Here is a 24,887-nt window from a genome sequence, read left to right on the forward strand (position 1 = left end):
GAGATTTAAAAGGATTTGGGTTCAATAAGAGGATTTGATACTGGATTCAAAGAGCCATGTTAGGTTTTGTTTGAAGCAGTGTCCTGTGCCGTGCCTTACTTACCATCCTACAATAAAGTTTTATTCACCACTGTTGAGCAGCAATTTGCTGCCATAAAAGGACTCACTTTCTTTTATTATCAATGATGTTATTGTTTTTGTTTTCGTGCTAGCAAGCTAAAGGTCTTCACAAGGCCTCTTGTTTCTTAGAAACCAAAATCAACCAAAGTAAATTGTGTTCAGACCGACCAAATATCGCAGTCTGCTCACTTATTTAATCGAGCAGAAAATACTCAAATTTTTCTGCAACACGTCACCTGGGAAGACACTACGTTTGCCAAGCACACATTTCTGGTAAGATTAGTTTGCAACACGAACACCGTATTTCAATCATTTACCTCACAATCGCAGCAATGAAAGATAAAATGATTGCTCAGTGATAACTTAGCCACAGTTTTTTAGATCCCGTGTCATACTTTTATAAACCACTACGCAGCATTTTTAAGTCTGAGAAGCCTTTGTACTCGAGGATTTATATCTCCAACTGGACTTTTTTAACACAGGGCCACTTAGCTTCATTCTAACAGGGTCCAGTTAGGATCCCATTTTGTCACCACAGGTATGAAGTCTTGAATGGATCCTGAGAAACATCACACGCTGACTGATAAGTCTGAAACAGTTTGAAATGGACTGTCACCAGAAGAAAGAACATTGTTGTCTCTCTCTCTCTCACAGTTGTTGCACGTGGCTCTCAGTTTTCTTCCTGGTTCAGCCGAAGGTGACAGATGAGGACGTGTGTGTGTTTTTACCATCTTTATCTTATCAGGGCTGTTTCTCAGCTGTGTGCAACTTTACACTCATCACTAACACATTGAGAAAGTGTCTTTTCCTTCGTATTCAGTTCCTGCTGAATTCAGATTAAGTGACAGAAACACCTCACAACACAAAAGGTTTTTCTTTAATTCTTGTTGAATCAGTTCACAGGCTTGACAACACCATAGTTTGGTGGTTTGTTAAACAAATAGTTCCTCAAGTCCCTTTTTAGTCAATGTGTGATGCAGTTTTTCCTGTTTGTTACGTGTGTTATTATGGCTTTTGACACTACATCCCTCCAAACAATGAAATCCGAACATTAAATTAAGTTGAATTATCAGCTTCAACAGAGGTCTAAAAATCCTCAATTTTAAGGTAGTTATTATAAAGGGGCAACTCAGTGACTTAGAGGCCCACCAGAGGTGAGGGACTCAAGTCACGTGTATCGACTAGAATCAAACTTTAGTTGTAAAATTGAGGACTTGCAGTACACGCAAATCTGGCAACATATTTGGACGTGACAGACCAGCAGAGGCAACATATAAGGCAGCTGTCATTGAGGGGGCTAGTGAAATTTGAATTCAAGGGTAATGTTGTTGATGAAGTTAGTCTGAGGAGAACAGTGGTGTGCAAAGTCTGCAGAAAGGTCCAGGAATGTGTCTTTTTTTTTTAGCTTACTTATCAGCTGATTGGTTTATTGGCTGATCATCAGGGCCCAGCTGTTTAGAAGAATTCTAGTCAGATTTCAGCTCCTGGATTGGATCACATTTTGCAAATGGGCTGTTCAAGAAGAAAGAAAGGATTCTGACACTAGACTAAATCAAAAATCCAGTCTCGGTTTCTCTGAATGTGTTGTTAAAACTCTTTAGCAGGATTGGGATAACTTTGATAAGGAAAACCAGAATTATTTTGATCACAGCAGAAGGGTGGAATTGGACTGAATTTCAACTTTCATTTAATACTTTATATATTGGTGTGGCGTTCACAGTGATACTGGCGCTGCGCCGGATTGCTGTGGTAAGAGAGAGCTGAGCTGGAAGGCAAAGCTTTCGATTTACTGGTCCATCTATGTCCCAACCCTCACCTATGGTCATGAGCTCTGGGTAGTGACCGAAAGAATGAGGTCGCAGCTACAAGTGGCCGAAATGAGTTTGCTCAGAAGGGTGGCTGGGCTCAGCCTTGGAGATAGGGTAAGGAGCTTAGACAATCGGAGGGAGCTCAGAGTAGAGCCGCTGCGCCTTCATGTCGAAAGGGGTCAGTTGAGGTGGTTCGGGCACCTGATCAGGATGCCTCCTAGGCGCCTCCTGTTAGAGGTGTTCCAGGAGCGTCCAACTGGTAGGAGGCCCCGGGGCAGACCTAGAACACACTGGAGGGATTATATATCTCATCTGGCCTGGGAACACCTTGGGGTCCCCCAGGAGGAGCTGGAAAGCGTTGCTGGGGAGAGGGACGTCTGGGGTGCTTTACTCTGCCTGCTGCCCCCATGACCCAGCTTCGGATTAGGGGTTGAAAATGGATGGATTGATGCATTGATGTATGTACAGTACAATGATACGCCATGCTGTTTTCTGTCTCTGCAATGAAAACCCTTAAAATGACCCCACGTTGGCTCCTCCACCTGTTGTTCTTTATGTAGCTTGTGGCTACATTGTGATATGTTGTCCCAGTTAGAGCACTGGTTATCCAGATTTTGTTAGCTTGAAAAGTTTGTATCTAGATCAGAGGGATCCATCCCAGTGTTGTTTTAAATAAATGGCACAAACGTAAGATGGATTATATTAGGTGATGCAAACATGGGATTTTCAAACCCTCATCACTTCGGACTTGTTTTGTCTTGCTTAAGGGACTCGACTTGACTTGCTTGATTTGTACCACAGTAACTTGAAGGGCATGAAGGTTAAGACTTTGTCATGACTCACACCCACCTCTGAGGCCCAGTAAACATTGATTCATCAGCAGCGAGTTCTGCAATATTGTTACATGGAAAGAGGAAGAAATCTCCCACAAGTCACAACAACAAACTGGCCATGTAGTGAAATCTGCTTTTACGCCTGTGCGACTTTGAAATGCAGAATTGTCACTACGATGGGATCTCTGCCACTTCATCAGCTCCTCTCCACTGTTGATGATATACTGAGCAGCTCAAGTTCATGAAGTTAATGGCTTCTGTATGAGCATCGACAGTAAAATGTGAACTCTGGCTGCATCTTTATTGCATCCTTTAAAGTGTGCTGCTTTAACAAGAGGAAGACGCTGCGGTGTGAGATATTTATTGTGTTGCTCAAGTGCATCAAGCACATGCACTGTAAAAGGTTGTTTCACTCTCTGGTGTCGAGTAATTGAGGAGCACAACAGATGTGTGTTGAGAGTTGGAGAGCGGACTGTGAAAAGGCCTCCGCCGCAACTGCGAGCTTAACATTTCTCCATAGACTCAACCTGTGCATCTTGAGCTCATTCACGCTGCTTTTATATTCAAGGCTTTACGGCAGTATGAGCAACGCCACATGCCGTTAACTACCATTTTTATTCACTTCGGTTTTCACGGCTGTGTCAAAGTGAGCACAAAGAGCGGTAATGATCGCACTGAAGGCTCTCTTGTTCCGGCTCGTGCACAGAGAGGAGAACTACTTTTTTTTTTTCACTCTCAACTTTTGCACAAAAAAAAAATGGAGTCAGTTACTCTTTGTCACAGCGGAGCTATAAATTCTTCCCTCTTAAGCAGCCGTTCTCTGGCTCTATTTTTCTCCCCTTTCAATTAATAGGAAACACATCAGTTGAAGGAGGGTCTTTGTTGGTGTGTGAGAGTCCATACATCACCTAAACTAGAGCACCCCCTCCTCCTCCTCCTTCTCCTCCTCCTCCTCCTAACACACACACACCCACCGACAGCCCCCATCTGCTCCCAATCATGGGTGCAGCCAGCGGTCAGGTCGCTGACGGTGAATGGCGCACCAACACACACACACACATGTAAACATACACAGCTAAGGCACTCTGGGCATGAGGTCAGCCATACGAACACACACACATGCTCGTGTAGGCGTGTCCAGATATTTGGTTGTAAACGTGCGCTGTGACACGACGACGCTCTCACACATCCCAGTAATAAAAAGGGAAACTAACCTAAATTTTACCTCTATCTCACACACACACACACACACACACACACACACAAATTGAGGCACAGTGACAGATGAACATGAGACATCCTGGCGGCGTGCTTCACTGATGACAGGGTGTCATGGAAACGCCCAGCATTCTCCATGGTTACGCACTCTTTACCCCCACGGGATACACTCTTATGATTGTTCAGACAGAACACTTGAGCTACTACAACAACTCAGTGTGGTCAAAACACACACACACACACACACACACACACACGTACACACACATTGTTTCTTATCAGGATCTAAATGGACACAAATTAGCCTATTATGTGCTTTTGGGATTAGAGTGGTGATTTAGCCTAATAGTCTGTTTTCGTAATCTTGCTCAGAGTCCACAAAGCATGAGAGATATTTGCCAATAAAGGCTTTAAATCCAGTTGCGTGGATCAGGAGTGCACGTTCAGTGGAAAAGCGCTCTCTTTTACCTTTTATAGTTAGAGCAAGCGGCTGAATTGTGGATCACATGTCGTCACTTTCAGGTTTCGGCGGTTTGGCTTCCTGTAAAACTTGTGTCTCAACATCCCTTTTTGTGTGTGTGTGCGTGCGTGCGTGTGTGGTTGGTCGGTCTGGCTGTTGGAGCAGTCTGTGTGTTAATGCAAATGCGCAGGAGCAATGGTGTGGGGTTTTTTTTCTGTACGCATACAGCCGTAATGAAGACAAAAGCACATAGCGAAAGGCACGGCTCCCTCACAGTTCCTCCTGCTCATTAAGCTGTTAATGCAGCTTCCTGTGCATGTGTCTCCAGGCCGCTGATTAATAATGCTGCTTTGTTATTCATTAATATCTCCATGATGAACATGCACTGTTGAACATAAACTTTTTTTTGTCTTTTTTTTTCCCTTCAGACTCCATTGACCAGCTCACATTAGGACCACACCCCCCAGAGTGAGGGGAGGGGGGATCTGATCGTCCATCATCTCGGGCGCCGTCACAAGGTGGGCTAACATCCCATATGGTTGGCATGGTAACGGCCTACTGGGTTTAGGTTGAGCGGTTTGCCAGAGACAGTTTCTTGTTGTTGCCACATTCTTGCAACATCCTCCTGACCTGAACGCTGAAACGTGGAGAGCAGTGTGCGTTCTCTGTTGCAAATGTTTTATGGAGGTGTTTTGTGTTTGAGGTTCGGATTTTTTTGGGAAGGTGGAAGAGTTTTTGGGGAAGGAGTGGTAGCGATGGTGGTAACGAGGGAAACAAAGAGGGTCGAGCTGGATGATTTTCAGGCAGATGAGAAAATGAAGAGTGGGAAGGCAGCAGGGAGACAGGAGGAGAAATCAAATTATTCTTTGTGCTCTACCTGCCACAGAGGCTGAAAGAGAGCATTAATCTTTTACCTCCGGCTGCAGGTGACAACAACAGACACACATACACACATATATATAAATGTGCCCAGACTTAACTAAACCGCACTCTCTCTTTCGTTCACGTGCAGTGTCACACATGCTTTTGCAAAGCCTTGCACAGATAGTAGGAGTGATAGTGTGCAGAGTGAGGTAGGTGTGAGAGGGGAGGAGGCAGAGGAGGTAGTGGACATGAACAGGAGGATGACTAGAGAGGAGGAAGATGAGGAGGAGGCAGTTGCCCCCTGGATTTTTCCACAAATAGTTAAAGTAAAAAAGTAAGAAGTCCATGCTCACCACACATACACTCACTGGCCACTTTATTAGGTACACCTTGCTAGTACTGGGTCAGGCCCCTTTTGCCTTCAAAACTGCTTTAATTCTTCGTGGCATAGATTCAACAAGGTGCTGGAAACATTCCTCAGAGATTTTGGTCCATATTGACATGATAGCATCACACAGTTGCTGCAGATTCATCGGCTACACATCCTTGCGTGAAAATCCCAGTAGATGAGCAGTTTCTGACAGACCAGCCCGTGTGGCACCAACAACCATGCCACGTTCAAAGTCACTTAAATCACCTTTCTCCCCTTTTCTGATGCTCGGTTTGAACTTCAGCAGGTCGTCTTGACCAGGTCTACATGTCTGCGTGCATTGTGTTGCTGCCACGTGATTGGCTGATTAACTGTTTGTGTTAACGAGCAGTTGAACAGGTGTAACTAATAAAACGGCCATTGAGTGTATATTAAAGTGTTGTCAGCTCTGCCTTTCTGCTGCTTTCAGTATACTGTTAAAATACAGCGAATTGCTTGTTGAATTATAAAAAATAGAAAATTACTTCCAGCATTTTTTCATTGAACAAATTGAACATAGAGCTAAACACAAAAGGCACCAATAAAAGAATGATAGTCACATTTTAAAGAGCCTTTTTTACTGATACTCTCTTTCAACTAAGTCAAAAAAAAATCCCTTAGTGCCATTTTGCACACTTTCAGTGTGTTTATCAAGCAAGTTGACATCATGATGACAATAAGAAAAGTGAATACTGTGCAGCCCCAATGAAAGTGTCTGTTTCTGTTAATTAAAAGTTAAAGGTACAACCTTGTGTATATCAAATGTGGAGAGTCTCAGCATTTTGGTGTGAAATAGTCAGTCACAGAACTCAGTAGAGTGCAGATCTCCACCAGGCTGCCATGTTCTGGCTCGGCCACTGGAGCTGATGGCAGCCACTCAAGACAATGCACACAGTACAGGTGGGCCCGATGGGGTTGTCCCTTCTGGCTTCCTTACAGTCAAGATGGTGGCAAGGACTTTTTTAATCATCCTGTATCGTGCCTAACATATCAGCAGATGCTCTGGTTCAGAATGAGATCAAACTTTCCGTGGGTGTCAGTTTTTGAGCCATTATTAAGGCCAAAATGTGGCTTGTAACAAACTAGGAAAGGCTAGTTGTTTTGGCCAAGACAATTTCCCGAAATGTTTTTTGCTCTTTGCTTTGCTACGTGATTTTGTTGAGGACTTGGGGCCCCTATCCACTGGTAAAGAACAGTGAGAAGTCAGCAGTCAGTGATGGCATAAGACAGTAAACACAACCATGAGAGGTCCTTGAGCATACGGTCAAAAATGTGCTCACAGATTATGAGGCTGATTGGTCCAGTAGTTTGTGAAATTAGCTGCGGACAGACAAATACACACACTCACACATGTGCGCACACACAAACATGACCAAATGTTTACACCTAGCGGAGATAAAAGTTCAGTTGCAGCTGAACCCGATGATCACACTTTGTAGGAACCTGATGAGACATTCAACAGGTTACATCACATTTACTTTTGGGTTCGGGGTCAGTTTGGGATGAACTCAGCAACAGTGGTGCAGCGTTCTAGTGTTTTGTCCCCAGTTGAAACAGTGAATCATTTTGACTTTTCTTTGACTTTGGTTTGTGCTTCTGACTGGCATGAATCAGTCTCTCTGTACACAGTACTCAGTATAATGGGAACAAAACTGCTTTCTTTCTGTGCCATGCTGCACACATTGAGAACAGTTAAGTTTATTTACAAATTAAGAGACTAAAGACCAAGTAGTTTCATCACACGTGTGCGTTGTTTCATTACAAACAGTAAAATGTTCTAATGGATAAAAATATACATAAAATTATAACAATAATACTTGCAACTATAAAATTAGAAGACAAAAATGGCAACCAGAATAGTGCCATTAGCAACTGATTGACAGAAACTAAATCCGTAACAACTTTGATCATTTATTATTTAAGTCACTTTTAAGCTAAAATGCCATTAAAATTCTTTTGTTTCTGTTTCTAAAATGTGAATATCTGCTGGTTTTCTTTGTTGTCTGTGATAGAAAACTGAATATTTATAAGATAAAACAAGCTATTCATAATGTGTCAACTTGGCCTCTGGGTTTAGATATTATCTGACATATTGAAGACCAAACAGTTAATGGAATAAAGCAGCCCAACTATCAACAATGCCAAAGTCGCTCAGAGAGGAAGTTGAATTAATTCAAACTGTTCGCCATAATATAAACAAATAGTATCGTTAACTTATCTAGAAGTTCATATATCATACTGCTATTGTAATCCTAGGTATTCTTCTTCTTCTTCTTCTTCTTCTTCCGAGGAAATCATACTTCCCATGGGTGAAAACTCACCGAACTTTGCACACAGGTCCAGTCTCATGCCAGATATCCTCAGCTGTAAACTCAAGCCAATAGTCCTGATGGTGGCGCTACAGCAAGCGTCTAAAGTTCAAAACTTTGAAAATTCATAACAAATCAACCATGTGTGCCACAACTTCACAACTTTCATCAAACTGTAGCCCCAATACTGAAGAAACTTTTGTACACTTAAACCTATTAAAAATTATGAAGTTCATCACTCTTTTTCAAAAACTGTAAAACTTCTTAAACCTATCTCCTCCCACAATTTTTGCTCAATTGACACCAAACTTGCTACAGAGCATCTTCAGACTGTCCTACACAAACTACGTTTCTCGGATTTTTGATTTATCAAAAATTGAGCCTACAGTGCATCAAAATGTTTGACTGTAAATGGTACTGTAAACATATACATTACGGTTGTGCCAATGGGATCGCCCATCGGCGATAGAAGCGTGTGTGGAGCATGCTGACGAGATCGAGGCTGAACGAGGCTGAGTGAGAGGAGACAGAAGGAGGCTACTTAGTGAGAGAGCGGGGGGGATCAACGCCTCCGCCCGCTCGACACAAGCATACTCGGGCGTACTATAAGCGGAGTGGACTCCGCGAGGAATGTCCGCAGTCATTCGGGCTTTCATAGTCAATCGCACTTCCGCGTTATAGTTTCCTATAAAAATATCCGTGAAAAATCCCCGCGATGTGAAAAATACATGCCGAGTAGTCACTGGTGCGCGGAGCGGAGTCCGCACGGTCGTAAAGTCTGAGCTTTGCGCGCACAGGGCTTGCGGACGTCCGCTTTGAATCCGCGCGGACCTCCGCGGAATCCGTTCCGCGTATGTTCCGCCCGAGTATGTTCGGGCCTTAATGCGCATGTCGCAGAGTGGTGAACAAACCAAACAACACAATGTCAGGAGAAATTGAAAAGATATGCCGTCTATGTAAAGTCCGCTTGCTAATTAAGGAGCCATTACATGTTCAAGAGTTTTATAAAGCTGCTCAAACGCCAAAGAGAGGCTATAAGTGAACGTTTCAGCGGCGACGCGTAATGACAACCCCCCTCCCCTCCCCCCCCCGCCGGCGATGACATCGTTCATCGGCGGTTTCACTAGACGGCGATAGGACGATAGGATATGGACAAGATCGCCCAATTCTAATATACATGCAAATTCTTGCTAAATAAATCTTAAATGTTCAATGTTCATGAAAAAAAGACAAAATTCTAGAGTCATGGTAGATGATGTGTGGCAAATTTCAGAATTTTATCTCAAAACTGAATTTTTGACAGCATTTTGAATTTTGCTCTAATGTGAACAATTGGAGTCAATGTAAAAATGGCAATTTTAAACATCAGTTTTTCACTTATGCAGCAAATCAATCATTGTTACAAACAAATTACCAACATCTCCATGCTGTCTAGATGCAATATGTGTATTTTCAGAGTTTTGTTTCGATAACTGAATTTTTTACAGTGGTTTGAAATCTGCTTTTCCATGCATGGACAGCTGCTAAACCTGCATGTCTGGCTTAGTCAGTTTGTGAAGCTACACATGAATTGTCACTGACTAATTAGCTCAGTGAGATAGAAAGTGATTCTTAGTCTCAGAGGTTGTGAGTTCAAGCCTCAGCTAATGCAAAAGGCAGATTGTGTTGCTAAATTCTTAAATGTCTTCCAATTCTTCTGCTTGTTGCTCAGAATTGCCTAAAAATGCCCGGACCTGAACCATCGCTGCGCAGCAGCTATAATTTTAGATTGTATATTTAGTACTTTTCATATTGATATTTTTATTGAAGAAAACAGTGAATTCCCAAAGACACATCTCTTCTGCGTTGATCTGTTTAAAAATGTGTTGACCTTATGTTAAAAGGACCTCTCCCAAGACATTAATCAATCATAAAGTCACACGATGTTTAGTGACAGTCTGTAATTGCATGATATTCCATAGCTGTGTCACAGGTTGATGCACATTCAAAATCTCTTGACATTATAAAAAAAGCATTTTATAGGGTCAGTGGTAACTATATGTAAGACACGGCCCAAGTATACACACATATGCCGGTCCCATAAACCTAGATTCATCCATATAAATACACAAAATATTTTTACACCACAATGAATTTTTGCTGATATGTTTACAGCATTTTATTAAACATTAATTCATATCTTTGACAAAGACATTGCAGTTGTTTCTTCGATGAAGTGCAAAGTCACTCAGAATCAGCGACAATAAAGCTCTTCTGAATCTCAAATCTTAAGGGCCATCGATAATATCATGAAATGAAACAGCGAAATGGGAATATACAGAAGGGAAAAATATTCCCGAATTCTTTTCTACTGGGTTAGAGCAACTTAAATCAGCAGAATCAGATCAGACGTCGAGCTGGGAGCCAGTTTCTTCTTTATCCTTCATGAAGACGTGAAGACAGTCCGTGGTTTGTGCAGCTCTTGTGACATCATTAGTGTGAGTTTACATGGCCCGAGCTGGGTCGCGTGCCTCTGTTTTGTCAACAGAGATTATGAAACAGCTGCTGGCAGGCAGGTAGGCAGGAGGGGAGGCGACAGCGGGGTTATTTGCATCATCCAGCCTGAGCATGCCCGCCCTGCTAACTCTGTCACCTTCCCTCCCCCTTTCACCCCCTCCCTCTGCCTTCCTATCAGCTAAAAATGAAAGCATGGAGCCGCTCGTCAAACAAACACACAGGAAGTTTTATGGCAGCCAGCGCCACAGTTCTGCCACCTCAGCGTTTGAGAGGCGATGAATGAACGTACTCAGCCAACCACTGTTTTACACAGACAACGCTCCCATTTTTTTTTTTTTTTTTAGCTTTTAATAAATGTACAAAACTTTCTTTGTAACCTTGAAGCTCTCACATACACAACGTACACTAAGAGTTTCAGTTCGACCCTGAATGAAGCTTGACTGAATCCACTCTGGGGACCTGAGATGCTTCTGATGATGCTCAGACAGAAATAAACCCGCCTGTGTACAGACTAAGTACATCACAGATTAAAGATAAATCTAGATTGTGTCTGTTCTTGCCAGTTTTTCCCGTGCACTCGTCGTCTGCTCTCAGTAACTCTTTCCGACACATTCTTGTTTGTTGCCTTGCTTTTTCTTTTTTTTTTCTGCTGTGACTCACTCTGTCGTGGGAAGTCTGTCGTCTCTCCACTTTGTCTTCCAAAACTGCCTTTTCTTTTTTCTTTTTTTTTTCTTTCAGTTTTTAGATGCTGTTCATCATTTTTATTCTGCTCCCCTGGAGTCCATGACTGTAACAGTGTTATTGAAGCACCGCTCTTCTTATTGCATCTTATTATTATTGTGTACACTAAGGTACACGAAAAATACACACACGTAGAGTGAAAAACAACCATTCAGTGCAAAGTCATATTCCTAAAGGGTGTCAGGAATATATAAAGTCACAGCTGTCTGTGAAAATGTTCTCCCTCCTCACAGGAACTAAAAACAGAACTCATTCAGTTTTCAGATTTTAGAGAACAAATGTTATCTGATTGATATCCATGAAATGAATAGTTAATATTAATGTTTAATCCACAAACTCTTCATAACTTTTTCAGAGTTATTGTTGGAAACAATAAAATCTCTTTGCAAACTTCACTTTCTTTTGCTACAATAAAACATTTTGTGATACATCCGAAAGAAAACTGAACTGAAAGCAGAAACCGTAGAGGCTGAAATGTCACACAAACACACCTTTATACACAACATGCCAGCAGCTTGGAGGAAATGAATCTGACTCATTAAAATGCTTTACATAAAACATGTTAACAAAAGTAGTCTAAACTTTATGCCGCTTTTTGTGTTTTAGATCCGTCCTGTGATGTCTGTAGGAACATTTATGTAAGAGAAACTTTTATCTGAATGACAGAAAGCCGTCACTTTAAAGCTGCTGTTGGTAATATTTATTTTTTTAAAATGACTCTTGCTGAAACTGTCACTACATCCATACAAACATACATGAGACAGAAAAAAAATCTGGTTCATCCTTCAACTTCTTGTGCTTCAGATGTTATAGAGAGCCGAAGTGTTGCCCTGGTTTCCACGTCAGAAAGCCAATGGAATTTTTCCACTGTTTTTTTGGATTATTGTAGAAAATAAGCTCTGTGGCAAACAAACTTTTATGATACTTACACGTTTTGTTCAGCAAGATAATCTTCACAAATTCACACCACCTGTACGATTTTTGAATCATAAATGAGATCACCAGAAGTAAGAAGCTAACATTAGGTTATAAACGAACCACAGTGCAGTTGCATGTTACTAAAATGCATGAATATGAAAAATAGATTGTTGTACTCACTGATAGTTTTAATTAGGAATGTCATAACAACAAATACTCCTTTTATTTTTTACCAAAAAACTGTCCTTTAGCACACATACACACAGTTATTTAACAAGGCACGTTGTTGGAGGCTGTTTCACGACCAAAATTGAAAACCACATCAGTCCAATGCACAGTAAGATACTGAGCAATGCAAGAACTGAATTCACCTCCAAATTATATTATACAACAAAATAATATATGTGGTTTAATAAATTACTTAAAAAGAAACTTTACTGATTAATAGTGTTCTTGGGTTTGTAAATGTTTCATGGGCATTCTTTTCTATTGTATGTAAAATGATGACATTTATCCGATTTATTTATTATTTATTTAATTATTTGTGTGTGTGCATGTGTGTTATTTAGTGTATTGTGTTGTGTAATGTGAGTGTATGTTTTGTATTGTCACTATGTGACTGTGTAGACCCCGGGAAGAAGAGCTGCTGCAATGAAAAGCTAACGGGGATCTTAATAAACAAAACAAAACATGACTTAAACGTTACCATTACAATGAGGGTGTAAAGTCGCATTCTGCGTGATGACATTCTGTAGTCTCATCTAGCCACTTGTTATTAACCTCTGTTTTTGAAACCCATCAAAGCTTAAAAATATATCTGTGTCTTAAGCTTGTGTTAACCACAGACCTTATTTCAGGTGTCTAACCAAAACCTACTCAAAAAACCCACTGACTTTAAGGCGAGAGAACCAGGAGTGCAAAAATGCCAACTCATTTCGAGGTTGCAACTGAAGACGCACCACTTCATTTGCTAGAATCTGCTGTGGCTCACGAAAAGAGCCGAGAAGCCTTGAACACAGCTGTCAATTGAAGCTAATAAAATGCAGTCAAAGCAGGCAGCGCTGATTAAATATGAATCAAGATTCTGATATTGCATTGCCTATTTCTTGAGTCAAATGTTTTCATAAACATGTTTTAGTGCATTCACTGGCAGGTGGGCAGTGTTTCACTTTAGCTCGACTGTTTCCAACAGGTCTTTAATAAGTCTTAAAATGTCTTGAATTAAGTTTTCTTAATATAAGGCCTTTAAAAAGTCTTCAGTTTAACTTGGTTATATCTGTAGACACCCTGTCTTATTTCACTAACGTCATATACTACTGTTTGGTTATAGTGACAGTTTCAGCAAATATAACAAAAAGTTATTTTTATAAAAGTTACCAACTTTAGTTGTACAGATAGATGAGACCAGCATTGTTATGTATTCCATGTCTGAAACAGGCTTTAGATAAACATTGATACTTCCTGTATGCGAGAGGAAACTTTGGCCTGACCGCGGGGCGAGCAGGAAGGTCAGAGGGTCGACAAGAAATCTTCTGGGAACTATGAAAATCTACAGTAAATGTCATAGAAACCTGGCTTTCAAGTGTTCGAGGCACCTTGTCGTGGAAACAAAGTGTTGATTAAGGGGATATTTGTTTGTCCTGAAGCATGTGAACTTTACTGGGATTGGATTGCATGCTTTCTAGTTTATGAGGGGAGCTGTTTCCTCTGGTTTTGTCATAAAGCCTGTGGTTCCCGGTGAGCTGTGCTCCCAATGGGCTTCAAACTCCGGGGTCACTGGCAGGCCGCTGTCCTGTAGCAGACCCGAGGAGTTTAGCTTCACCACAGGTGATGCCACAGCACTCTTGACCTGAGTGATCCTCCTTTCACACTCGTCTAATGACCCGGAAAATATGTGGGTCAACTGTCAGCGTGAAGGCGGTGACCCCTTGAAATCACTCGGGTCAAGATCAGGGATGAGACCCAGGTCAAACTTAGTGTGAAAGTTCCAGAGCTGTTTACCTGCATGGGTGCACTCACCTGTACATGACAGCAGAACAGAAGACTCAGCCATGAGTCTTTGTCCTGTTCTTATTTGTTCCTCCAGCCAAGCCACAAGCAGCTGCCACTTAATAAGCACTCTGATTAACAGCTTCCCACTATTACCTCTGGCCCTGATTAATGCCTTCGAGTCATGTTCAACTCTATGATTTAGTCTAAAGGCTTAAATGAACATGCAGCTGATCAGGAGCAGTATGTTTGTTTCTGTCTCAACTGTAGCTGTGGTGTCATGAATTACAAATGATTTTACACTCAGATGTTTCCATCTTAATTCTCTTTTTAGCTCCTTGTTATCATGCTAGATGTGCTTCCGTCTCAGCAGGGTGCAGTTTAAACTCCCCCGCCACACAAGTTTTAAAGTATGTAAAAAATACTCTGTTCTGATTAATATTTTGTTTAACATGTAAAAAAGTGTATAAAAGTGGGGTTTTTTTAAACTCTGAAAAGGGGCTGGAAACAGCTCTGCTCTTACTCCCTTATTGAGAAATTCTGGATCTGGCTTTCGTCATGCCCACCACCACTGCTTGCAGTAGGTTTTGCTTTCTCCAGCTCTTTCACATAAGCCTGGCTATGCTAGCGCTAGGTCAGGGGTGACCTTTACTATTGAAAGAGCCATTTTTGACCAACAAAAAAAAATCTGTCTGGAGCCTTCAAATGGAGGTAACAGCCTGTTAAGTCTAAATTGGGCTGTCAGCTTTACTAGTTGGTCTAAATGAGCAATCATTAATAGGTTTTACCTCAATGTGGCTACTCCGCAATGGACTATTTATGATTATTTGGTATTTTAACTTTGGAGTGTTTGTGGTGAAAGTGAGCAAATCTGTCAGCGTACTATAAAATTCTTGTTATTCCTCCAAGACTTTTCCTTTTGTGAATTTGGAATCCAAAGCCGGCCTTGCCAGGCAAACTAAAGACTAGTCACTGCTATTAAGGTTCAGCAAAATTTAGAGGAAAAGGCGCCAGGCTGTAGATGTATAACACACGTTTCAGTTGCCAAAATATTAAAACATTTTCAGTCAGGACCACTTTATTAAAAGAAAACTTCATTTCCATTTGTAGTATTATATTTGACAGTATGGCTCTGTTCTGGGGCCTCTCTGCCTTTCATAGGCCTGCATAGAAAGCCCAAGTCAGAGAGAGCAAACCTCCCTGCCCTTCCATGTGCCTACATGGAAAGCTTAAGGCAGAGAGGGCAAACCTCCCTGCCCTTCCATGCGCCTGCATGGAAAGTCTGGGGCAGGAAGAGCAGCAGCAACCTTTCGGTAAAGGAGGCAGTGATTTGTCCTGTAAGAATCCCTTGTTATGAACCTAAGAGCTGAGTGGTAGACAACATCAGTGATTTCTGTGTAGAGGCAGCAGCTACTCCATACCATCCCCATAATCCAAAACGGACAAAATACAGATTCTACAATTCTTTTTCTTTGTTAGCTTGTAGGCTCGCTGGCAGTGGCTGACACTGTGTTGGTGTTTGGGTAACATACAGTAATATCTGCTGCAGTGGGGTTTATGGTAGATAGTGGGAGGAGACTTCAGCGTCAGGTTTAAATCCAGAAACCGCACACTCTACCATGTTGGCTTTACTTTCCCTACAAGTGCGCTTCACCCTGGAAGTTTAAGCTTTCTTTCCCGATGATGTGTAGAAGTCTGTTCCCCAGTCAATATTTGTGTCCTTTGTTAGATAGCAATCGGCTTTCGTATTAGTGAGGTATCTAATCTAGCCTGTGGGGGTACCTTTGAATCTAAGATTTTAGGTTAATTCACAGACATTGGCCCCTTCAGCAGAAGAATGTGAAAACACTGCTCTAGTTACAAACTTTTTACTGATACAAGTCACTGAAGTGAAGGTCAGACATTTCAGGAGAAATAAACAGAAAAAAACAACACATATCGTATTAAAGGTTCATGAGAATTCTGAAGAGCAGCTGTAAGACCAGGGTTATATCAGAGTTCCTACACAAGTATGGAAAGTATGGAAAAGTATGGAAATAAATTTGATCAATTTCCAGGTATTAAAAAGTATGGAAAATGAAAAGTAAAGTATGGAAAAATATTTATGTTTCCAGACTATTACCACTGTTCTAAAATACTGTTTTCTAAAATAGAAAATTATGTATTTCCAAAAATAATTTAATCGTGTTTTAGTGTGTTTAGTGTTCAGTTTGTGTGAGAGCAAACATCTCAGAAAACATCCCGCCCCTTTTACCTGATTGACAAGTGGTATGTTCAGTCCACTGCCCCATGACCCTCCTCCAGCCCCCAGGGATCAAGTTTCACTCCAACACTGCACCTTTGACAAGAAAACGAGTTTCACGTGGTTCACAATGGGTAGATGCAAGTTTTTGGATGGATGGCTTGACAATACCGTATATAAATACTGGTTGGCCAAGGATTCCCAATTCACACACAGAGCTAGATGCAAGCTTTTTGTGAAATCGTTTGACATTGCCAACATGGGGGAGAAAGGAAAAAACACAGATGTCTTGTTACTGCATCACTTGCACCCAGAGTCCCAACCTTTTTGCCTCAGCCCAGACATTGAACTTACCTGAGTTTTTATTTGCATGCCTTTATGGTACTTGGCTACAATTTCCTATTAAGAATAATTAAATATGATGTAAAATATGATACACTGATATATTTACTCAGATGGCACATGTTCTCTGAAGAAAAAAAAAACGCAGAGAAGTCTGGAAATTAGGGTATGGAAAAGTATGGAATTTTGAAATTCCAAATGTGTAGGAACCCTGTTATACTGGAAAAGAAGTGGTTAGTACCATCATATTCATCCAGGCGTATGGTGACACTATGCTGATACACTCATATCAGTGACGTTTGCTGTCGTAGCTCTCTTCACCACCCTCCTCCTCCTCCTCTCTATTAGATGTTGGTATTATTAGTATACAGGCGGAGTTAGGATTTGTCGGTTGTGGTTTGTAAACACAATGTTCAAAGTCGGCTCCTCCTCTTCAGCTTAATGGCTTCTTTTGGCTGTGTGCCTGTGATCAGGCACCTGGTCGCGACGCTCTCACACCCTGCACGTAATTTTTGGCTGGGGGCTACACACCCCCCTCATTCTTTCTGCCCAAAGGTTGACGCCCAAATACATCACGAACACAGCAAAATAAAAAAATATAGGCAGAGTCCCTGCAGGAAGAGACACCACCACACGCTTCATACATGATGATTGAGAGGGACTATTTTTGTATGAGCCCATATATCTACTCATTCTGCCCTTAACTAATATTTAATGTTCTGTGTGTAGTTTGCATGTTCTTCCCATGTGTGGGTTTTCTCCAGGTACTCTGGCTTCATCCCACAGTCCAAAGACATAAATTCCCCATAGGTGTGAATGTAAGCATGAATGGTTGTCTGTCTCTATGTGTCAGCCCTGCGATAGTCTGGCGACTTGTCCAGGGTGTACCCAGCCTCTCGCCCAGAGTCTTTTCTTTCAATGCTAACTGTATAACTGTATCGATATGTGATTAATGGTCAATTTCCTGTGTTTATTTATGTATAAATACAAGGAACAAAGGATTTTATTATTTTTCAGGAACCACTGTCCTTCCTCTGTCGAAATATGTGTTGTATTCTTCTGCTTTCCTCTTCATTTTGCATGTCTTCTTTGCAACTTTGCCACCTCAGCCAAGGCTTCTTTTTAATTTCCAGTTTCTATTCAGACGTTCTCAATGCTCTGATTCAAAATGTGCACTAACACAGGTGCAGAGAAACTGACTTGCTGTCTACTTTCTGCTCTACACTCTCTCACGTCCACTTCACCTCATTCTTTCTTCCTCAAATTACCATCTCCATGCCCATCTCTCCTCTGCCTCTTGCTGCCCTCCATATTGCCATCACCCTCTCCCATTTCCCTCTTTTACGTGTCTCATTCCCACCGCCCCCTGCTGCTATATTGTACCCACCGCAGCCCTGCTGCCTCTCTGCCACCAGGCCCCACACTGCCTGTGGCGTGTAATTGACTTTCTCCCTGCACTGGAAAAGCGGGCGGCCCGCGCCAGGCTGGAGGTGACCCATTTCCCTGGGGCATTCAGCAGCCTCCTAATCAACCATTCTCTGGGGCCGCCTCATTCACTCCGCAATTAGAGCAACTCCCCCTTTGAGAACTCCATCAATAGGCTGCCAGGCAGGCGGGCGGGCTGGATCGTCGGAGGAGCAAAGACGGAGTTTCACTCAAACACTTTGCTTTGGCTCTTCGAGTTCTGAGCCCTCCGACTTTGTACCTCCCCCTCTCTGCTTTTTGCCTCCCCTGCTCCTCGTCTCCCTCGTGGTAGGTTTCATCAGACAACAGCAAGCGGGGGTTTTGTCTAACGATGAGGCAGGTAGACAGGCAAGCAAGGAGGCAGACAGGAGGAGGAGGATAGGCAAGAAGAGACGCAGGTAGGCAAGCAGACAAAGGCAACGAGACAGTCAGACAGACAGTCAGATGGGAGGTACTCAAGGGAGAGATTAAAAGAGAAATTTGAAAGAAACCCAAAGCGGGAGGGATTGAGCAAGAGGATCGGCGCGTCTTCAGAGCCTCTCTTGCTTTTAGAAGAAGATTCACGAGTATTCCCCGTTGTTGTCTTGCAAGGGAATACACTTGTGTTTCACCTGGTCTTGAAGACGTGCATGAAAGCGAGCCCCTCACATTGATTCTGTCTCAACAAGAAGGTGTGTTCATGGCTTGTTTCAGCCGGATCTTGTTTTGCGAGCCAAGAGCACACGAGTGAAGATTTAAAACAGTCTCTACCCAGGAAAAAAAAAAGAAACTGAACGCAATCAGACGTTTTCATGAACTGCTCTGATCCCACAAGAAGGAGCATGAGATGATGGTGCATGGTGATTAAATAACAGGCCCGGCATCTCTCCCCTGCCGTTGGCCTGATTTGCTATGCAGGAGAGGCAGTGCTCTGGTCAGAGGATAACCATGTAATCAATGGAATGAAAAAGCTGCTCTGGCTGTGAAGGTTAAGAGGGGTACTGGAAGCTTTCAGCCCACTCTGTGCACCACACATGCATTCAAAACACACACCAGACAGTCTGAACGTTACATCTCCTCCTCTGATTCCTCCCCCTCTCACCTGTTCCCCTTCCCTCCTGTCTTGCTTTGACATGCCGTTATCTCTCTTTCTCTCGGCTCGCTCCCTCCTCCTGCCTCCACCTCTTTTCGCTCTGATTCCCCCCCTCTGTATTTTTTCTTCCTCTGCATTTTCCCTGTATATCCTTCCACTATATTTGTGCTCTCTCTCTCTCTCTCTCTCTCTCTCTCTCTCTCTCTCTCTCTCTCTCCCTCTTTCATTTACTTTCCTCTCTTCCCTCCCTTCCTCCATCCTCTTTTTTCCTCCCTCCCTCCTACCTTTCCCCAGTGTCAGCTGCTGTCACTGTGGCAAAGAAAGTGACCAATCAGAGCTCACTTCACAGCACCGGCTTCTCCCTCCCTCTCTTATTTCTTCCGTTCCTTCCCTTCCCTTCTCTTCTCTTCCTCCTCCTCCTCCTCCTCCTCCTCGCCTCCTTTCGTCCCATCTGCCTCTCTTCCCCACAACCTTTATCAGCTCACTTCCTGGAGACGAAATGTGATGCATTATGGGAGACAGACGGCTGTCTAACGGGGTTAGTTGTGCAGCGTGGCTTATCATCAGAGACACTGTTAATCCTGTGTGTGTGTGTGTGTGTGTGTGTGTGTGTGTGTGTGTGTGTGTGTGTGTGTGTGTGTGTGTGTGGATGCACCATATGAGCTGATGAACTCATACATGCACAGGCCCACACACACAAACAAACACAACCTCACATGCTTACTCTCTTTTTCTGAGGAGGAGGAGGAGGCAGACGAGACATGTTTATGTTCGTCAGTCTCTGCCAGGAGAATACGATTTGCATGATATAAGCATATTTTACTCTGCTGTGTTACTCTGTTTCGCACTGTATCCACTTTACACGCTGCGTCTGTATTGGTTTATTTTTGCTGAGTTCAAAAGGACGATTCCCATGTCTTCTCCCCTTCACAATTAGGTATATAATAAGAGCTAAAGGGCTAAAAGGGACTATATAATCCCTCCTCTGTCTGAATTAAAGCCTTATTTACACCTGTGTATGTGTGTGTGTGTTCCTTCCTCTCAGGTGCTGATATGTGTGCACAATGAGCGGACTGGGGGAAAACTCCATGGAGCCTCTGAGCTCAGAAAACCGGAAACGCAAGCTCTCCACTTGCGACACGCCTGGTCTGGGGTGAGTGTGTCTGATCAGCACAAGAGAGGAGAAAGTGGGCTACTGGGTCAGTGGCTTCTTGAGGCCGGGCCATGTGGCTCCTTTGTGTGCTGTAATGACTAAGAACCTAAATGTGTGCTAAAATGTAAGAAGATTTTGTTTGTAGTTTTGGTACGAAAAGCACCTTTTAAACCTTTGTTAAAAAAACTGACTTCCTTTTTGACGTGATTTAACCTCCTAAAAGTCTTGTTGAGTTAAAATCTTCTCTCCCCAGGAAAGTAGGGATATAAATAAAATGCACTTGCTCACCGACTCCAAACCCACACAGATCTTTGTCAGGTCAGAAAAGTTGGACTGAAACGTAAATAGACAACATAAAAGACATAGACATATTGAGAAAAATGCTTATTCTCTTTCATGCCAAGAGTTGGAAGTGAAGACGTCTGGTCCGGGAGCCAATCATGGCCTGCAGACAGCTTTTAAACAGCCCATAGCTTTACTTTCAACATATAAGCTACTATATGTGACACGACACCACTCAGAATTGCTTAATCAAGCAGGATCACTTTGCGTTTTCTGTTCACCTCACAATTGTAGATATGCACCAAGTAGGACTTACGTGGGCAAAACTAGTGTGTTTTCAGTAAACAAGTCAACAAATGAAGAAAGGCGCTTAAAGTCAGCGCCTCCTTCAGGAGCAGTGGACAGTTGAGTAGGCCTGCTTTTTCAGTGGAAGATGAAACAGTGGTGTTTGTCTCTTTTTATGTGATTTTTAGCAGCCAGAAGCAAGAAGCAGCTGGCCACCAGGTATTTTTACATGATCTAATCTCGCCGCCATTCAAAATAAAGTTTAGACACCACTGCTGTACACTTATCATGGAGCTACAGCTGATTAGCTTAGCTTTGCATAGAGGAAAGGAGACTGGAACTCTTTGCAACATTCAGAGAGTATTTACAGCCCTTTTTACACTGCCTGTTCAAGGCAGGAATGTCGGGCCGTTATTCCGGCCCACCGTACTGTCTAAAAAGGTACAATTGTGGAATTGGGGCGAAGGTTGTTTTGCCTTTAAGCCAGCAGTGAGGGTAGTAACAGAGTGTAAAAGGGAAAACTGGTAGAATGGAACAAGTGTGACATTTAGACAACATGTTATGTATGTGACCCACGGCTAGGAGATGTAAAAAGCAGCTGACAGCAGTTAGCAGCTAACTCTAAGAAGAACAACATTTAAAAATGTCCACAAACTGGGGAGACAGTGATATTCGGGAGCGCCGTAACAGAGCTCCAAACAGGGCACAAGATCAACCGCCACATAACAGGGATGGTAAATGCTTGTTATTGCCATGTTATTCCATTGCTGTTGTTTATAAAGTGCTGCCAACACGTATGTTATTTGTTACAATAGAGGCCGACATGGTTGCATTACACATGACACCCGTCACTCCTCTTTTGCTTCCAGAATGCCAACATGCTATCTAAGGTCACACATTGGGGTGGCCTTATGCCTAAATTGTTTGGTTCTGTATAAAAAAGCAAATCCATCGTACTGAAGTGTCTTTGTTGCAGCCCTATCGTAGCATCTCTGTGTAAAATGAGCTAACGATTCAGACTCCAACTCAAGTTGTCTCCACACAGTCCTTAACATGGAGGTGGCTGAGCCAACGCAACAGCATGAACAGCACCTATGAAGGCAACAATGTTGACAGAGCTCAGAGAGTGTTAACCTGGTGGAGAGCCAGAGGGTGTGAGCTACGCCTCAGTGACAAGGCTGTTCTGCCACTGTGGGTCAGAATGGCATTATCAGCGGTTACCGCAGCTAGCCATTGGGATACACACAGGGACTCACATGCACTAACATTGCTAGGTAACCAACAGAGATTCCAGCAAGTCACTGCACCCGGCCAGGAGACAGTCTGGCACATAACCCTGCAAAAAACACAACTTGTTACTAGACTAGCTGTTTCCCCCTGCCTCCAGTCTTAATGCTGAGCTGTAGCTTCATATTCAGCGTACAGATTTCAGAGTGGTATCGATCATCTCATTTAAGTCGCGGCAAGAAAGGTGGACGTACTGCAAGCTTGTTCCAGTTATGATATAAGTGCATCAGCTACAATAAAAACCACTGCTTACTTGTCACCTAGAAATTTAGTTTTTATGTTTTCAAATATATAAACAGCACCGACGTTTGATAGAGGTGGCGTAGCGTTAGCTTAGCTTTAATCTTTGCACATTGCCCCCTGCAGGTGTGAGAGGAAGCGACGGGAGCAGGAGAGCAAATACATAGAGGAGCTGGCGGAGCTGATCTCCGCCAACCTCAGCGACATCGACAGCTTCAACGTCAAACCAGACAAATGTGCCATCCTCAAAGAGACGGTGCGCCAGATCCGCCAGATCAAAGAGCAGGGTGAGTGGACACAGTCGTCTGAAATCACTAAAGGCTGCTGAGAGCTGGAGCCGGACAGGTGCATCGCAAGTCAGATGGACTGTTGAGAAGTGTGTGTAGGAAACATGGGAAAAAGATGTTGAGGAGAGAAAGAGAGAAAGGGGAAGAGGAGACAGCTGGACACACACAAATACACACACGCACACACACACGCACACACACACACACACACACACGCACACACTCACACACATGTGCCTCCTCAGAGCCCAGGTGCAAGGACGAATCAGTCATTCATCTCCCACAAATTTCACAGCCTCAACTGTTTATGTTTGGGAGGAAACATTGGCAATGCTTTGTGAACCTGTCATTCATGTGTGTGTGTCTGTGTGTGTGAGTGTGTGTGTGTTATGGGCATGCACAGCTGTGTGCTGCCCTCGCCAGGGGCTGTTTAATTGGACGTTTGCAGGTAATCACATGCCCATCCATTCTGCTGAACTGCCAAATTATTAGTTCTGTTACAGCTGCCGTTGTCATACTTCTATCTCCATTATGCAGTGGTCATTTCCACTGAGAACAATTTAAAAAGCTTCAGGCTGAGATTTTTGCTTCGCAGACGCACCAGCCGGCACAGAACGAACATATTTTAACTCTCACATTCGGACCAGCGCGCCAGTCTTTCCATTCAAGGTGAATTTCTTGAGATCAGGGGTTGAATTTTGTTCTCGTGTCTCTGCTCGGCTCAGTCAGCGTCTGCCACCTCGACAGGAAGGGGAAGAGGCTACAGCTGGCCCTGACTGGCTGCTGACAGGTTGCCATAGTTACAGGAAGTGAAGACAGAAATGACACGGGCGTTTAGACTCGTCTCTCGCTCTCTACCTGTTCCTCTTCTCCTCCTCTCACTTTCAGTTGCTCTTTCTGCCAGTCTTCATTTTTGCTCTTTTCTCCATCAATCACTCCTGTTTTTCATCTCACTTAACGTACTCTGCTTTCGTCTTGCTCCTCTCCTGCTCCCCTGTTTTTTTTTTTTTCCCGCCCTCTCATCTGTATTGCAGCACAATGAGTTGCAGCATCTTCAGGTTTGCTCCCAGCATCTTAAAGATATTGAGTGAACTGATGGAGTGCAGCCTCTCTCTCTCTTTCTGTCTCACGCTCACTCTGTTTATGTCTCGTTTTCTTTCAGTCCTTCTCCACCTTAACTTCACAGTGCCTGGATGTAGGCAGCAGTGGCTTTTTTTCTCTTTTGTGTGGGTATCTGTGCCCCTTGGGAGCTAATCAGATAGAATGATTCCTGTAGCCGAGCAGCCCCCGCCTCTTTCTCAGACCAAGCCCTGCATTAATACAACAACCCAAACAGCAGCCGTTCTCTGTCAGCGTCGTCTCCGTCCACATCCCTCTGGTTCAGCTCCGGTTCTTCCTGTCTCTCCCTTTCCCTCTCTCCATCTTTCTTTCTCTCTCTCAGCCTCAGCCCCTCCATTAATTCAGGTGCCTCAGCTCCTGCCCCTGCACCATTACAGCTTCCAGAGCCTCTCTAGCTCTCTCCCGCGCTCTCTCTCTCTCAGCCCCAGCCTACCAGACAGTCCCTCAGAGTCTGACACTGAATATAAAGCAAGAGGACGGCTGCTACCTGCTCCACATGCACCCAGCCCTCTACTCCTCCTGACGGGCTCCTCAGAGAAACCTGCCTCCGTCCGTCTCCCTCCTCACCTGTAGTTTTAAATTAAAAAAAAAAAAAAAAAAAATTAAAGTGAAGATTGAGAAACGCTGCCCCCTGCTGGTGCAGCTGTAGTAGTGAATGACTGGCTGTTTCCTCCACTCTCAGGTAGCTCTCCTTGTGTTTCTCCTTTGCTCTTTTTTTTTTTAGCTTCTTTGTAAGCAGCTAGGCTTGAAATGGCTGTTCATTTTTTTTCTCTAATGCATTTCATCTCTTTCCTCTCCCACAGGAAAAGCTTCATCTAACGACGACGACGTCCAGAAGTCAGACGTGTCCTCGACAGGTCAGGGGGTCATCGATAAGGACCACCTGGGGCCGCTCCTGCTGCAGGTGAGTCCAGCGCTCCACCCAAGTCAAATCGGATGATATTTATTC

At 43.3% G+C, this 24,887-nt stretch overlaps 1 protein-coding gene across 1 annotated transcript in view; it reads left to right on the forward strand.

Annotated features, from left to right (window-relative positions):
* The window catches only part of LOC125891705 (nuclear receptor coactivator 3-like), a 95,166-nt gene that overhangs the window by 50,870 nt on the left and 19,409 nt on the right, over positions 1-24,887 (forward strand). Inside the window, exons 2-5 of the mRNA XM_049581152.1 lie at positions 4,868-4,957; positions 20,331-20,438; positions 22,659-22,819; positions 24,742-24,842. Of these exons, the coding sequence (XP_049437109.1) occupies positions 20,350-20,438; positions 22,659-22,819; positions 24,742-24,842 (351 nt within the window). The 5' untranslated portion in view covers positions 4,868-4,957; positions 20,331-20,349. The remainder of the gene's footprint in view (positions 1-4,867; positions 4,958-20,330; positions 20,439-22,658; positions 22,820-24,741; positions 24,843-24,887) is intronic.

The sequence above is a fragment of the Epinephelus fuscoguttatus genome, linkage group LG7 (assembly GCF_011397635.1).
Source record: "Epinephelus fuscoguttatus linkage group LG7, E.fuscoguttatus.final_Chr_v1".
NCBI lineage: Eukaryota > Metazoa > Chordata > Actinopteri > Perciformes > Serranidae > Epinephelus > Epinephelus fuscoguttatus.